General features: G+C 44.3%; 1 protein-coding gene across 2 annotated transcripts in view; it reads right to left on the bottom strand.

The window, feature by feature from the left end:
- Window positions 1-741: 741 nt before the first annotated feature.
- Window positions 742-17,069, bottom strand: part of EDC4 (enhancer of mRNA decapping 4) — an 84,344-nt gene continuing 68,016 nt past the window's right edge. For both annotated transcript variants that reach the window (XM_020810983.3, XM_020810984.3), the window contains 4 exons: window positions 7,351-7,537; window positions 5,310-5,529; window positions 2,063-2,226; window positions 742-1,584 (listed from right to left, as the gene is read on the bottom strand). In XM_020810983.3, the coding sequence (XP_020666642.3) occupies window positions 1,392-1,584; window positions 2,063-2,226; window positions 5,310-5,529; window positions 7,351-7,537 (764 nt within the window). In that variant the 3' untranslated portion in view covers window positions 742-1,391. The remainder of the gene's footprint in view (window positions 1,585-2,062; window positions 2,227-5,309; window positions 5,530-7,350; window positions 7,538-17,069) is intronic.

Here is a 17,069-nt window from a genome sequence, read left to right as displayed (position 1 = left end):
AGTTCTCACGCTGCTCATCAGTCTTAGTTTATCAGGAGCACAAGATTGCAGAAGGAATAGGGTTAGCACATGGCGGAGGATTTATTCTGTGAATATACAGGGCACAGCAGAGATCCTGGATACAACAAGAACTGGGATTAATAGCTGTGTAAGAAAGGTTGCCATTATTGGTAAGATTGTGGGCTATATTAATCATGATATGATGGAAATAACCATGTTCCACAAGAGGGGTGGAGCTGTTGTCTTTTGAAGGGTGCATGCGTGTGTTGGATAGAGATGAAGTGCCAGACTCGAAAAAGAGGTGGATTGCCATTCTCGCCCTCCCTCTTTCTTTTCTTCTCTTGTTCAGCAGGCTGCAGATCCCTTTCCCTTGCCAATCGACCTAGAACAAGGTTGTCCACATTCTTCAAACGTCATGGAGCTGACTCTTGGCTTTGCCCCCAGCTCTGGCATGGTGGAGGGAAGGTAGTGCCCCTTCATCAAGCTGTCTTAATGAGATAGCCTTTATTTGGTTATACTCCTGTAACATGACAGTAGAATAGTTTGGAAAAATTTCAAGCAGCTGGGAATTGTAGGGGGTTTGGGGAGTATGGAGCCAGAATCTTTACTTGGTAGAGATCTCAGCTACGTTTGCCGCCTTCTCCAGCTTCACAGAAGTGAATATGGCCATCAAAAATCAACACGGCCAACTCATGACCCCACAACTAGGTACAAAAACACATCAAGGAACAAAAACAGCAGTTTGTTTTTCCTCCAAAAAGTTGTTTATTGAATTTTTAAATGTTACTCCAAAATCAAAGATAAAGATTCTAGTTAAAAAGGAAAGAAAATAAATGAAAAAGCCAAAAACCAAACCAAACGAAAGGAATTATTTGAACCATGAACATGCTACATCATATAAAGACTATCACTGCTTCCCAGCAAGGGTGAGCTTCATGAACTTGGATACTGCACCAGGGCTGCTGTGATCCTCCCACTCATCATTACCTTGAATTAACACTTCTAGCCTGTTCACCTCAGGTGGGCAATTGAAGAAACCCAAGGGATGTTCACAGAACCTCCAAACCCCAAAGTCCTTGAGAAGAGGGGACTCCAAGCTTTAAAACTGGAGAACTATGGAATTAAGAGTATCTCTCTCTGCACATCAACTTGTGTGAAGTACAAAGAAAGGCAAATGCAGGGTGGGGGGGGTCTGCTTGCACGGAAAAGTAAATATGCTTTGATTAAACATGGCTAACACAACTGGACTCAATCCACAGCACTTGCCCATTCACACACTTGTCATTTTTCTCTCAGTGTGTGCTTTAGAAGATGAAAGGGGGGTGGGGGAGAACCAGCCATGTTCAGTTAGCAATTCCAGGTGCCATTGTGTAAAGGTGGTCAAAGCCTTGTTAAGACATGCCGGGAGTGACCAGGCCTTGAAGCATGATCATAAGTCGGCGTGCAGGCTTGCTTAGGCTGTTGTGAGGCTCTGTTTGCAGGAACTGGAAGAGCTTCTGCCTCACTTGGTTCATAACTGAGCCCATGTGGTCCCGGGTGATGGGGTCACTCTGGTCTAGATGCATCACCGCTTCCTCCAGGTAACTGTGTAGAAGAGAGAGGAGCACGGGCTGAGTGGGTATATTAAAAGCCCATGGAAGTAGAGAGAAAAAACATAACATCTAGCTTTTTGAGCACTTCTTTCTTTCTTTCTGAACTGAAGAAACATTACTACTCACTATAGATGCAAATATGTATTTCATATTGTGAAGAACTGCCATTTTATCTCGGACGTCCAACAGACAGCTGGGTACAATTACCAGTGGGGTCTCACTAGTTGAAACATTGTACTTCACACCTCTGTGACTTGGAAAATTAGATTCACACTACGGGAAACACAATGACATACTCTACAGAAGTTGCAAAGTTAGCTTTTCCTGACACAGAAACTTAACTTTTCTTATATTTTGTTCTTAAAGCATAGACTATAGAAGAATCGATAGTTTGGCTGTTGAGAGCAGATGCCCTTTTCTTTTGGAAATGAGGACTCGCTTGCCTTTACACTTGACTATGCTGTACTCACTTCAGTTTGAGCTCCGTCCGAGCTCCCAAGTCTGAGGAGAGCTGCTGAATGAGAGACAAAAGGACAGGCTGGGACAGCGGGCAGGGATGCTGCCCAAATACTTGCTGAGGGTCCATCGTCTCACAGACGTAGAGAACCAGATTCAAATCGGCTGCCGTGAGGGCCTGCAAGAAAGAGAGGAAGTATCCCAGTAGTATCTGCATATCAGCGGTCTCGAATAGCTGGAAGCTTCAGGAACAGAAACAGGATAAGTGGCTTTTGATCCATCCCTCCTTTCTGACTTTTGGTAATACATGAAGGCAGGAAAGTCTTTCTTTCTCAGTATTTGTGGACTCTCCAGTACGATGGACTTTCCATGTGACTGACTTGTAACATAATGGACAACATCTGTAGCGTTCCCCTTTATTAGGTCAATGGTTCATGTTTTGTTATGTAATCGTTCATGCATATTCATGCTGCTGAGAGGCAGAGCCGAGAGAGATGCTATAAGAGGCGGAGTCAGAAAGTCAGAAAAAGGCAGAGGAGTTGGAGGAGAGTGAGAGGAAGGGAGAAGGAGATAGAGTGTGGAGTTTGGGGAATTCTGAGGTGTGATTAGAATTAGGAGTGTATTATCAAATAGAAGGTTGTGGTTAATAATAAATTTACCTATAGAAGATATTCATTAATCACTATCAATTTCTGTAATCAATAAACAAAAGTTCTATTTAAAAGACCTTGAAGTGTGGACCTGAATCTTTATCTTCCTGAAGTAATGGTAATTTGGTGACCACCTGGTGGCAGCAGTGTAAAAGGGGATTGATTGCCTTCGTGTGCTCTGAGTCTTGATGGTCAAGAAAGGGACACGAGGGTGAACGCCACAACATCCTTATCAGGACTTTCAAAGAGTAAGTAACTATGGAGCGGTAAAAAGGAATGCTGGTAGCCTCAGGAACTTGGGGCCAAAGACTGCCTTCCCAGAACATTTGGGGGGGGGATTATAACCTCCCAATTCTTTAAAGTATCATGAGGACCTTGCTGTCTGGAGATTCTGACAACTGGAATCCAAAAAGGCACTCTTCTAAGGTCTGGTTATTGCTCATAAATCCATCAAGTAACATGAGTTCTGCTACCTTGAGGAGGAAGACCTCTCTATTCATACACTTTAAGCATCTCTGAGTCTTAGCACGTGTAGGGGAGGGGCTGCATACACTTTTTCAACCTGAAGTGCAAATACCAAAGACAGATCCAACACATGGTAAAGAGTTAGTAATCCAAATCACATTACCATGAATACAACGTCTTTAGAATGGTGGCTATGTGTAGCTATATCTAGATTTTATCCTGCGAATCACAAGACTGCTCCGTATGTCCCCTGGTTCAATAGCAGGCTATCAGCAGTCCTCTGAAGAGACTCTCATGAAAGATTCAGTCATAATGCAGACACCAATGAAGATGTTTCAAGCTAGACTTTATAAAAAAAAAAAACCATAGAACAATGGCGTTGGAAGGAGCCTAAAGGCTATCAAGTCCAACCCCTTGCTCAATCCAGGAATCCAAATCAAAGCAGATCTGACAAGTCTAACTTTCACTTGAATGCCTCCAGTGCAGGAGTGCTCAGCACCTCCTGGGGTAATTGGTTTCATTCTTATACAGCCCTAAGAGTTAAGATGTTATTTGCTGATATTCAACCAAAATCTGGCTTCCTGTAACTTAAGTCCATTATTACAAGTCTTACACTCTAGAAGGATTGAGAACAGATTCTGCCATCCCTATACAGTGGTGTCCCGCATAGCGACGTTAATCCGTTCTGGATTGTTGCTATGCAGAAACATGGCTAAACGGAACGGAAAAAGCGTTCCTATGGCTCCCAAACTCACCATTCAGCGAAGTTCCTCCATAGCGCCGCCATTTTCGCGCCCTCGGTGAGGGCAGGGCGCGAAAACACTTGCGGCGGCCATTTTGGAACCGCCGATCAGCTGTTTAAAAAAACATCGCAATGCGAAGATCGGTAAGCAAAACGCTTACCAATCATCGCAATGCGATGCTTTGCCTATTCAGAACATCGCAATGCGATCGCATTAGCGATCTAAAAAAATTGATCGCTATGTGGATTCGTCATTAAACGGTGCGCTCGTTAAGCGAGGCACCACTGTATATGACAATCTTTTAAGAAAGGGGAACCTTTACCTAACTTTTACCTTTTTATCATATCCTTCAGTCTTCTATTCTCAGGACTAAAAAGGCCCAGTTCTTTCACTCTTCCTCACAGGACTTGGTTTCCAGTCCCTTGACCGTTCTTGATGCCCTCCTCTGTGAACTTGTTTTAGTTTGTTGTCGTCGTTTAGCCGTGTCCGACTCTTCATGACCCCATGAACCAGAGCACGCCAGGCCCTCCTATCTTCCACTGCCTCCCGTAGTTGTGTCAATTTCATGCTGGTTGCTTCGCAGACACTGTCCAGCCATCTCATTAGTTTGTTAGTAACCTTTTAAAAGAGTGATGTCGAGAACTGGGCATAGACGACTCAAGAGGAGGTCTAACCAGTGCTGAATGGAGGAGAACTAGTACTTCATGGGATCTGGAGGCAATATTTCTGTTAGTGCAGTCTAAAACCCCTGGTCTTTTTTTTTTACAGCTGCATCATACGACTGCTGGCTCATCTTCAGCTTGTGATCTACAACAATCCCAAGTTCCTACTTGCATGTAGTATTTCTGAGTCAAGTATCCCTCAAGTTGTAACTGCGATTTTGGTTTCTTCTTCATGCACTTATTTCTGTTGAATTTCATTCTGTTGCTTTCAACCCGGTGTTCAAGTCTATCTAGATAATTTTGAATTTTGTTTCTGTCCTCCAGGATATTATATATTCCACTCAATTTTGTGTCATCTGATTAACATTCCCTGAACCTCCTGATCCAGGTCATTAATAAAAATGTTGAAGAGCACTGGGCCCAGGACTGAGCCCTGAGATACCCCACTTGTGACCTCCTCCCAGTTCGAGAAGGAGCCATTAATCATCACCCTCCGATTATGGTTCTGTAACCACCTGTGAATCCATCTGATAGTTGCTTTATCCAGCCCACACCTACTTAGCTTGCTAATCAGAATATTGTGGGTCACTTTGAGCTCCTCAGCTGACTGCAGATGCTGGGGGAAAACATTCAAACTTTGAAACGAACTGATCCCCTAAAGATCTAGTAGATCTCTTGGTCTTCCAAGGGGCAGCAGCTGGGTGAATGCTCGGTCTCTCTGGGTGGAGCGAAGGGGCATACCTGCTGGAAGGCTTGATTCAGGTGTCCCTGTTGCAGGAGCTGCAGCACATGCGCTTGCTGTGACGGGAAGTCCAGGTGAGTGGCGGGGACGGGGGTGCCGGCGGCCGAGCGCATGGCCTGCATAATGCTGGACGTGACAGCCGCCTGCTGCTCCTTCATGGCCACACTGACCTCTCCTTTAATCACTCGCTGCACTTGGGCCAAGATGGATTCCTGCATGCTGGAAGGAAGAGAAACAGAGCATGAGAAGGTAAAGCTGGGATTGTGCAGATCCTTCAGGACTGAGAGTGGAATGCAACAAACATAAGACAGGCTACAAACTGATTGTAGACCCGGCAGTTCTTTCTTTCTTTCTTTGCATAAAGAGTGCCGTACCAGGAAGACAGAACTCTTCACACCACCAACCACTTATGCCAAAGTGTCCAACGCATGGATTAATTCCATGGAATTAGGCAAGGAACTGTACTATAAAAAGTAAGGTCACACCCCAGCCTTCTCCTTACAATGGGGATGATTCCAAATAATACTTCTGCCCCATCCATCCACTTTTTCTACATCATGAATAACTTTACAATCCTCTGACACTTGAAAACATTCACAGAGATAACCCTTCTCTGGTGGATGGATCTAAGGGAGGGAAAAGGTTTCTAGAGGCAAGGGTGCTTCCCATAGGACTTCATCTGGTTAGCACTCATGAAGATTGTGGCAGGCTAGAAAGTTTCAAAAGGCAGGCATAGCTTTACATTACATATATAAGAACACAAGCAGAGTCCTGCTGGATCAGGCCAAGGGCTCCTCTAGTCCAGCCCCGCCTGTCTCACAGGGGGCTCAGCAGATGCCTCTGGAAGCACACGAGACCACTAGATACCTGTCTCCTGATACCCCTCTCCTGCATCTGGTATTTGGAGGTCCCTTCCTTCTATGTCTGGAGATTATACATCCCCTTCATGGCTTGTGACCTGCGATGGACTTTGCCTCCAGGAATCTGTCCAATCCCCTTTTAAAGGCATTTAGGCCAGATGCCATTGCCACATCCTGTGGCAAGGAGTTCCACAGGCTAACAACACGCTGGGTCAAGATATATTTTTTTTTGTCTGTTCTCACTCTCCCAACACTCAATTTACGTGGATGTCCCCTGGTTCTAGTATTACATGAGAGGGAAAAGAGCTTCCCTCTATCCACTTTATCCATCCGCTACATAATTTTATACGTCTTAGTCATATCCCCCATCAGGCACATTTTCTCTAGACTAAAGAGCCCCAAATGCTGTAGCCTTGCCTCATAAAGGAGGTGCCCCAGCCCAGTCATCATTTTAGTCGCTCTCTTCTGCACCTTTTCCAGTTCCACGATGTCTTTTTTGCGGTGCGGCGACCAGAACTGTACGCAATACTCCAGGTGCGGCCTTACCAGTGTTTTGTACAATGGCTTTATAATGTTGGCTTTTTAATTTTCAAGCCCCTTTTGAATGATGCCTAGCATGGAATTGGCCTTCTTCACTGCCGCCGCACACTGGGTTGACACTTTCATTGAGCTTTCCACCAGCACACCAAGATCTCTTTCCTGATCCGTCATGGACAGCTCAGAACCCATCAGCTGATAAGTTTCGATATTTTTTTTTGCCTCAATGTGCATTACTTTACAATTTCTTATAGTGAAATACATTTGCCATCTTCTGGAGCTAGCTCTTCACAATCCCTTCTGGTCTTCACCACCCAGAAAAGTTTTGTGTCATCTGCAAACTTCACCACCTCACTGCATATCCCTGTCTCCAGGTCATTTATGAACAGAATGAAAAGCACCGGTCCCAGGAGAGATCCCTGGGGCACACCGCTCTTCACCTCTCTCCATTGTGAGCTTTATTATGTTTGCATGTGAAGGCTGCACTTGTCTCAACTTGATTGTCAAGCTTAGTTATGGCCCATCGCACAAGCCTATGTCTATTCATCCCGGTTAGAGCAGGCAGAATTCTAATGCGGTGAGAATGCTCTAAAGTTCTACATTAATTCTAGAGGAGAGGCAAGCACTGCTCCCCAAAACTCACTTGCCCACGATGACATGGAGTTGATGTTGCACCTCGGTGTGTACACTGGTTGCAATGGTCGATGCCAGTTGGTCAGTAGTGCTCTGGAAGGAGCTGACCAATTGTCGGAGTTGGCTCAGCTGAGAGTCCCGGGCATCCTGGTCTCGGGCTTTCTTATTCTTCATGTGGGTCTCCAGCTGCTGAATATCTGTAATGGAAGATTCACAAATACTCACTGCAGACTGGGTAGAGCAATGTGATGTAATGGTTAAGAGCACTAGACTTGAGAGGTCCAGATTCTCAAGATGCTACTGAGCAATGAAATTCTCTAGATGATATTGGGGCAGGAACTCAGCCTAGCCCATTGCACATATTTTTTGGTTGTGAAGACCAAGAGTGGAGGGGATAAACTATATACTGCATTTTGCAATGACTACTGGAAAAGACATAAATTCCATTAATTACTTAATTCTCTCATTGATGTAAGATCCTAGTTTTTTTCTGCCTTGCCACCATTAATTCCCACTCCTACTCAAATCCTTCCTCAAACCTGCAAAGGAAAACCCTGTTCCAAATTCTGTAATAAAGTATAGAAATTAAATGATCATGCAAGAATCTAATTTAATGGTTGTGTTTTTATGAAACATGGATGACATAGACTTATTCTGGTGAAATAAAGGGCAATTTACCTACAAAGTAATAGAACTCCTGAATGGCCAACTTAAACTTAACTTCTAAAGCCAATGTGACTAGAAAGCTATTTCAAAGTTTTCTAAAAAGAAATAAGAGGGCCAACTCCCTTTCTTAGATGTCATCGTCATACGCAAACCTGACCTCCTATTGGGACACAAGGTCTACAGAAAACCCACCCACACAGACCGGCACCTACACAAAAACTCCAACCACCACCCACAACAAAAAACAGGCATAATCAAAACACTGGTAGACCATGTGAATTAGAACTGTGAAGCTCCATTTCTCAGCACTGAACCCAACCATCTGAGTTGCCCTACAGGCAAATGGCTATTCCAAGAATGAAATCACAGGAGCCATCAAAACGAGAAAACAACACTGAACTGAAGAAGAAAAGCAGCCACCCATAAATAAAATATTTCTGCCATACATCAAACGGGTCACGGACCATATGGGGAAACTTTTGAAAAAACACAACCTACAAACAGTATCCAGGCCCACCACAAAAATACAACAAATGTTACAGTCAGCAAAGGACAAAAGGGACCCCCTCATCATTGCAGGAGTATACCGGACACCTAGCCATTGAAATCCACAAACATCAGCAAAACTTCAACAAAAAAGAAGAAAGTCTAAAACTCAACAAAGCCTGGCTCCCAGCACTGAAAAATACAGCCTGCAAGAAGGTCATCAAACTCTACCCAGCCACAAGGACCGGTGATCACTGCACACAAAAGACTAGCTAACAATACCCATCAATCACAGTGATAGATCATTTGCCCCTTTATCACAATAATACACTCACAACAAAAGTACCCTGATCACCCAAGCTCCTGAAAAGGACAAAAAGCTGATCCACAGCTATGAATACTCAACCATCCGACACACTACACCAGAACACAGACAGAGTTCTAATTCCTGTCCTCTGAAGATTCCCACCACAGAGACTGACAAAACATTAGGAAGAAAAACCTTCAGAACATGACCAAACCCCCCCCCCCAAATATACAACAACCATTGGATCCCGGCCGTGAAAGCCTTCAAGAATATATTTTCTAAAGACACCTAGGCAAATTTCCAAATAGAAGGACACTGTAGCGGAACCCAAAAGATGATGTCATTCCTGCATGCGAATCAGAAGATAGAGCAGGAGGGGCGGAGTCAGAATGACAGGACAGCTGGAAGAGACAGAGAGTTGGAATAAGACAGGGATAGAGAGAAGTAGGGACAAGAAGTTACTGAGAGAGTGTTAGGGTTTAGGAATAGATTAGAGGGGCTAGGAAAGAGAATTGAACAGTTTACATCATATTGAACAAACAGGAATGAACATATAAGCATAATATAAATAATACCAGTGATTTAAAAATTGAACACCTGAGACAGTTATATTTGATTCTCCTTATAATTTTTGTTCTTTAATAAAAGAAAGTTTGATCAAAACCCCTGATTCCTAAGTCCTTTGAGTAGCTCCTAAGTGTGTGAGAATTGTATTGGTACTAAGAGAATACCTGGTGGCAGCGAAAAGGGAGTGTTCACCTTTGTGGAGCCCAAAGATATAAAGGGCGCAAAGGGGGATCGCCACAAGTGGTCGCAGCGAAAGTGGGATTCGAAAGATAATCCAGTGAGCCAAAAGGTTTCAGTAAACCAAAGAAAACGTGAATTTCCTGAGTGTAGGGAACCTAGTAGTCTGGTGCTGCCAGGGCAGGAGTGGGACCCTTGAAAGTAGCTTGGTGAAAAGCTTAAAAAGGGACTCCTGAGGGCAGACAAGAGAAAGACTACAGAAAGGGGAAGCTCTGAGGGGAAATTCAACAGTTTAAGGTTTACCTCAAGTTTGTGAAAGACCAGGGGGGCTAGCTTTGGGGTCCTGGGCTCTGAAAGGAGAGGGCTGAAGGGACAAGAAGCGGAAGCCGGGGTCAAAACACAGATCTGAGGGAAACAGAAACAAGCAGAGAAGCTTGGAAATCAGAAAAATAAGTGTGTGGCTGAAAGTCAAAAACAAAAAAGAAACAGTGTATCCCACAAGGAGCTCAGGCAGGGCGCCTGGAATAACAAAGTAGTGAAGCAAGCCTGGAGCAGGTTGTCTAAGCTACTGAGTATCTCTCCCTAGCACAAAGAAAAAAATTTAAGTCCCTTTTAAAAATAAGGCTTGTGTTTTGAATCTGCCAGAGAACAGATAAGCCATGCCTCCTAAAAGAGGGAAGAAGTTAACAATGCAGGTTCCCGAAGGACAGGGGTTACTTCACGAAGAGGAAAGTACTCTTGAGGTAGCTGAGCAGGTGGATGCTATTCAGGAGGATGATGATGATGCCTCAAGGGGAGGAGAAACTACTTTAACCCCCCAAGAATTTCAAACATGGAAATTGGAGAAAGAGTTTCAATTAAGAGAATTACAGCTCCAAAATGAGGCAAAGGAAAGGGCTGAAGCCAGACAATTAGCCCTGGAACAAGAAAAAGAAAAGATGAGAGCAGAAATGGCCATGAAGGAAAAGCAAACGGAACATGAATTACGAATGAAACAACTAGAAATTACAGCCCTAAATCAGAATAATAACAATTCAGCCAATGAAGAGATTTTAAAAGTGGACCTCAAGAAATTCCCACAGTTTAGAAAGGGGGATAATCCAGAGGCATTTCTAATTCTATTTGAGAGAGCCTGCTGGGACTATAAAATCCCAGAATCTGATAAAATGATCCTTTTAAGGACCCTAATTAGTGGCGAACTCGCCGAAATATATGCCCGTATGCCTCAGGAAAAAATGAGAGAATACGAAGCTTTTAAAAAGCTGGTTTTTGCAAGGTTTGGGATCAATGCAGAGCATTTGAGGCGGAAATTTAGGGCACTGACCAAAAAGCCTGATGAAACCTATTCTCAATTAGGGACCAATATGCAGAGGTATTTAGAAAAAATGGCTTGAGCAAGCAGGGGTTGAGACCCTAGAGGATTTGAAAAATGTCCTGGGTCTTGAACAATTCTTCTCAGTGTTACCTGAGGAACTGAGATATTTAGTAACAGATAAAAACCCAAAAACTATATTGGAAGCGAGTGAAATCACTGACCGCATTACAGAAATCAAACGTCCAAATTATTCTGAGGTGAAATCTGAGGGGAAGACTTGGGAGGATAGAAAAAGAGAACCTAGAATGTACCTCAGAGACCAACCGACAGTTGGAAGCCATTTTAAGGGCAATCAGGGCCAGCATAAATTTAAAAACTGGGAAGGGAAAGGAGAGAAATCTCCTAGTTTTGAACAAAAAGCTGTTAATGTTTTTCTTGTGGAGAACTAGGCCACTTTAAAACGCAGTGTGGTAAAAACAGAGATTTTGGCCAACAAAAAAGGAATCTAGATGTGCCAAAGAAAGTATATTGCGTACAGCAGAAAGGGGCACCTACGGAGGCAGTCGAAGCAGATGCCATGGCAACCGCAGTTAGTGGCAGAGCAGAGAGCTTAGAACAAGAACAACTCCCAGTAGCTCAAATTCTCCACTGTTACTTGGCTGGAGATAATCAGGAACTTATGAAATATTCTGGGGATATTTATATAAATGAGACTAAATATCAAGCTCTAAAAGACTCATGCTCCCAAGTAACATTATGCCATCCAGAAATAATCCCTTCAGAGTTTATACTGAAAGGAGAAAGCAAAAAAATCAAAGGAATAGGGACAGAGAAAATTACACTGCCAGTGGCAAAAACACCAATAAATTATCACGGGTGGCCTGGTTGGTGGAGAATAGGAATTAGCTTTGAACTGCCAACATCATGCCTGAAAGGTATATAGACCTCTCTGAGCATGTCATATGTGTTTTGGTGAATACTCGTTCACAAAAAGAAAATAAGAAAACATCTGAGGAACAACTTGAGTCCCCTAAGGAAGTAATATGGAGGGATGAAATAGCTGATTTGGTAACACTGAGAAATCCAAATGAAGTACATTTAAAAAGTATCAAGAAAAAGATCCAACGTTAGAACAGTGCTTTAAAATGGTTAGTAAAGATACAGTATCACCTGAAAACCCTGAGAGATACTTTAAGGCAGTGGTCCTCAATCTTTTTCGGTCCACGGACCGGTTGGGGGGGGGTGCAGGCTCCATGCGAGGACCGGTTGGGTTGGGGCACCCCTACCCTCACGGGTGGGTGTGTCGTACTTGCGGAGGGGCATGCCGTGCTGGTGCTAAACCTTCCCCCAGCACCCCTCACAGGAGAGCAGTGCCCCTTCCCTGCGCAGAAGCCGCCGTGGGGCAGCCTACCTGGGAAGCACCGATGGCTGGCAACTGGGCTCGGCACCACCCCACCCAGGGCGAGCGGCTGGGTGGGAGCACGAGCGCGATCCTGCTGCTTCCTGCCTGGCCAACTCTTCCTGAGTGGGAAAGGTGGGCCGGGCCGGGGTTGTCTGCAGAACTTCTGAGGATCTGGGAGGGCGGCAGGGAAGGGGCACTGCTCTCCTGTGAGGGGTGCTGGGGGAAGGTTTAGCACCAGCACAGTACGCAAGTGCGACACACACCCTGGGCGGGGCTGGGGGGTGGAGACCCATGTCCGCGGCTCAGTTCCAGCAAGCCCACGGACCGGCACCGGGCCGCGGACCGGGGGTTGATGACCCCTGCTTTAAGGGAAAAGACCTTTTATACAGGGAGATCTTAATAAACCCAAGAAGAAAAGGGGAGAGCCTTCAGAAACGACTAGTGGTTCCTTCCAAATACAGAAAGCAAATAATGGAAAAAGGACACACAGACCCCTTATCTGGACATTTGGGGATTGCAGGGATTAAGCAGAGAATATCTCAAAAGTATTACTGGCCAAAAATGGGAAAAGACATAAAAGAATTTTGTCAGAGTTGTGACATATGTCAAAGGAAGAGAAATAGGGAAGATGAAGCCAGTAGGGAGGGCAAGAGTAAGGATGATTATTATAATTACATGGAGGACATAAATAATAATTTTAATCAACTGAAACAGGAAACACTAAATTCAAAAATAGAGGAGAGGCAAGGTCCTACAACAGCAAGTCAAAGTATAGACAACCTAGGGAACACTTTGCAGAGACCCCTAGAAAGTGCAGCAGAAAGTTTGCAGGGCCAGCAACAGAAACAAGAGCTAGAGCTGACAGAAAAGCCAAAGGGGTAATATTTAACCCTGAAAAAGAGGATCTGAAGCTAGAAACCTCCAAAGAGAACAAGTTACAATTAGATGAAGCAGATCCACTCAAAATAAACCCCAAAATGAACCAAAGAAATTCCTAACACAAGAGAAGGGAGAACCAGGGCAGAAAGTGGTTCAAACAAACATGATAGGACCAGATTATAGAAGGGAGGAAGAGCTCCTAGGTGCTAGAAAAGAAGATGCCCAAATAAGTCCCTTACTTTCCCTAGGGAAACAAAAAGAAGCGAGAGCCTTGCTGATAAAACAGAAGCAAGTCTTCTCAAACCAACCTGGGGTAGCACAGGGAATAGTGCACCTAATTGATACTGCAGGTGCAACTCCAAAGTGTTCACCAGAGATTAGAGAAATAGCTAGCCCTACAGCTAACCTAAGATATAAAAAGAAAGCTGAAAATATCCAGAGGGCGAGCAACTGCGAGGAGGTCGTTGGGAAGGCGGTGATGGCCGATCGGATCGTGAGAGGTGTAGAGTCCCGGAAGGAGTCCTACGCTGAGGTATCCAGATTCGAACCCAGAGCCATGCTGAGCCGAGCAGATGACGAGGAAGATCATCAGCCAGCTACGTTCCTAAATGGAAAGCTGCAGCCGGGGAAGAGACATCGTGCTTCGAGGGAACGTAAGTGGGACAAAAGGGGGTGGTTGTTACAGGAGATTAAGCTGTGCAAAGGAAAAGGACAATTTGGACTATGCACAGACTCTTTATCTTTAACTGAAATACGAACTGGGAAAGCCTACAAGAACAAGCTTGCAAACTGGAAGAGAAACTTGCAAGGTATGGACTTTAAATTCCACAAGAAAAGGAAGACTCAAAAGATAGCTGCTGAAGCCTGGGCACGAAGACTGAAAGAAGAATAAATGGACTACTGGAAGGAAATGGAAAATGTAACAATATGCTTCCAGTTATGTATAAATAAAAATAAGTAATTGCAAAAGTAATTGTTTTTTAAAAGGAAAGAATGGTAAGAAATGTAGAATGCAATAAGCTGTTCCAGTTATGTGTAAATAAAAGTAACTGCAAAAGTAACTGCTTTTAAATGAAGAAGGGTAAGCAACTGAAAAGCGTAATAACAAACAAATTGAAAGTGCTAATTGAAAATATTAATTGATAAAAGTGCTATAAATGGAAAAATTTGGTAAACAATGGAAAAGTGTAATAAAGAAATTGAAATTGAAATAGTAATTGCAAATGTTAATTGATTGAAAAAAATGTTGAGTAAGTATTAATGTGAATTTAAAATGTGTAATGTTATTATAAGGTGGTGAAAATATTAAACTGCTATAGGTTTACTCCATCGAACAAACTTGCTAAGGGGAGAGGTATGTAGTGGAACCCAAAAGATGATGTCATTCCTCCATGTCAATCAGAAGATAGAGCAGGAGGGACGGAGTCAGAATGACAGTTAGGACAACCGGAACAGACAGTTAGAGAGTTGGAATAAGACAGAAATAGAGAGAAGTAGGGACAACAAGTTATTGAGAGAGTGTTAGGGTTTAGGAATAGATTAGAGGGATTAGGAAAAAGAATTGAACAGTTCACATCATATTGAACAAGCTGGAATGAACGTACAGTGGTGCCTCGCTTAGCAAGGTTAATCCGTTCCGGATTAACCCTCGCTCAGCGAATCCATCGCTAAGTGAAATAAAAAAGCCCATAGGAACGTATTAAAACTGATTTAATATGTTCCTATGGGCTTAAAACTGCTAGTTTCCTCCATTGTGGCAGCCATTTTGGATGCCTCGTTAGCGAGGCAAAACAGCGGTCGCCATTTTGTTTTAGCGGCGGCCATTTTGGAACCGCCGATCAGCTGTTCGCTATGCTTTGATCGTGTCCACGCGATCATCGCATAGCGAAAAAAGCCCATAGGGGCCATCGCTGAGCGAATGCTCCAGCGATGGCCTGGGACCCCTCTGTTACATACAGCACTGATGTTACCTGTCTGTCATGGGTTTGGAGGGAAAGTTCCATCCTATGGGGAGTGGAAGGCGGGACATCAGGAGGAGGGGCTGTACTGTATATATATGTGAAGCCTGTGTGGTGAAGTGGGAGACGCTGGGATGTGACGAAGCAGCAGCTGGGAAGAAGAAGCTGGTGTGGGAGTCTGTGTGTCAGACAGGGTACTACTGTGTGTCAGAGTACCAACCTGATAGGTTCAGGTGTCTGTTGGTTAGCCAGAACTGATAGGTTCAGGGTCTGTGCTCCAAGTTAAGGGTTCTGTGTGAACCAAACTGTGTGTATGTATGAGTGAGAATAAGCCACGTTACTTTATCTTATTCACCTGATTATTTTATTTTCCCTGTGTGTTGTATTTAAATAAACCTTGTTCTTTTATTTGTTTAAAAATCCATCCCTGGTCTGTGTGACTTCTTATAGGGAATGGTTGGTGGCAGCTTAGTTAAAGTGTGGCAGATCCCAGTAGGTCTGGGTTTGTCACATTGATTGGTGTCCAGCGTGTGGGATACGACTGGTCCAGTTGTCCAGTGGTCCAGCAAAGCCTTGGCAAGTGTGCCCAGAGCAAGGGGGGTCTAGTCAGGGACAATCTGAGGCGCGTAGGTAATCTTCTAGGTGTACCTCACGGGGAGGTGCGCTAGTGGAAGAACGTGCCAACTGAGAAGACTAGATTAGGGTGCTCTGAGGCAGCCTGGTTTTGGCGGGAAAAAAGCTGAGGCAAAACTGCGTAGTAACAGTGATCTAGCCTGCCTGCTGAGAGGCCCAGCAGAGGGGGGTAGACTCCAACTTGCTACAGTTGCAAGTTAAGTGCTGAAGGACAGCAGCAATCTCTAGGGAAAGCTGGTTCTGAGGCAAAAGGGAAAAAAAAAAGTGGTCGTTTTATTTTGAGGCTTGACTTTTTAAAGCAGCCTGTTCTGAGGGGGGATTATGCCCTTGACTCGAAGCCAAATGGCAGAAATGGGTGAAGTGAAAGACCCCCAGGTGGACCAAGGTTCTGAGGATGAATTTGGCTCAGTGCAAGGTGACAGCACGGGAGAACAGAACCCAGAACTCAGAAAATTGCTCATAGCCCAACAGCATGAACTGAGGATGAGGGAAATAGAAAGGGAAGAGAAACAAAGGCAAATGGAAAGAGAAGAAAGATTGGAGAGAGAGAAAATGGCGTTTGAAAGGGAGAGGGAGAGAGAGAAAATTGCTCTGGAAAAAGAAAGAATGGCGTTTGAATTAAAAAAATTGGAACTGATGAACCAGAACAATAATAACAATAGGGATTCTGAGGGAGGCCAATTGTCTAAGGCTGACCTGAAGAAATTCCCTGTGTACCACAAGGGAGATTGTCCTGAGGTGTTCTTTTCCCTAGTGGAAAGAGCGTTTGTGGACTTCTCAGTGAGGGAAACTGAGAAGATGACCATCATGCGATCTTTAATCAGTGGTAGCCTGGCTGAGGTCTATGCCGAGATGCCTGAGGAACTGATGAAAGATTTTGCAGAGTTTAAAAAACTGGTGTTTGCAAGACATGGGATAAATGCGGAACAGTTGAGACAAAGACTTAGGTCAATCACCAAAAAGCCAGAGCAGACTTTTACCCAAGTGGGGGCCCAATTGGTGAGGCTGCTTGAGAAATGGCTATCTCAGGAGGGGACAGAGACCTACGAGCAGCTTAAAGATTTGATAGCACTGGAACAGTTCTATTCAGTCCTGCATGGGGAACTGAAATTCCAGGTGAGGGAAAGGAAACCAAAATCTGTGGTAGAAGCCGCCGAGATTGCAGATTTTATTTCCCAAATAAGAAAGCCCTTGGGTGAGGGGAAATCTGTAGGTAAACCCAAAGAAACCTACAGCAAGTACTCTCAGGGACCAGGGAAAAACCAGCAAGGGGGAGGGGCCCATGGTGAAGGGAAGCCCTCAGACATGAAACCAAGACCTCAGGTTTTGGAGGGAAAAC

This window comes from Pogona vitticeps, chromosome 10 (assembly GCF_051106095.1).
Source record: "Pogona vitticeps strain Pit_001003342236 chromosome 10, PviZW2.1, whole genome shotgun sequence".
In the NCBI taxonomy this organism is placed as follows: domain Eukaryota; kingdom Metazoa; phylum Chordata; class Lepidosauria; order Squamata; family Agamidae; genus Pogona; species Pogona vitticeps.
This window is presented reverse-complemented; position numbering and strand designations above follow the sequence as displayed.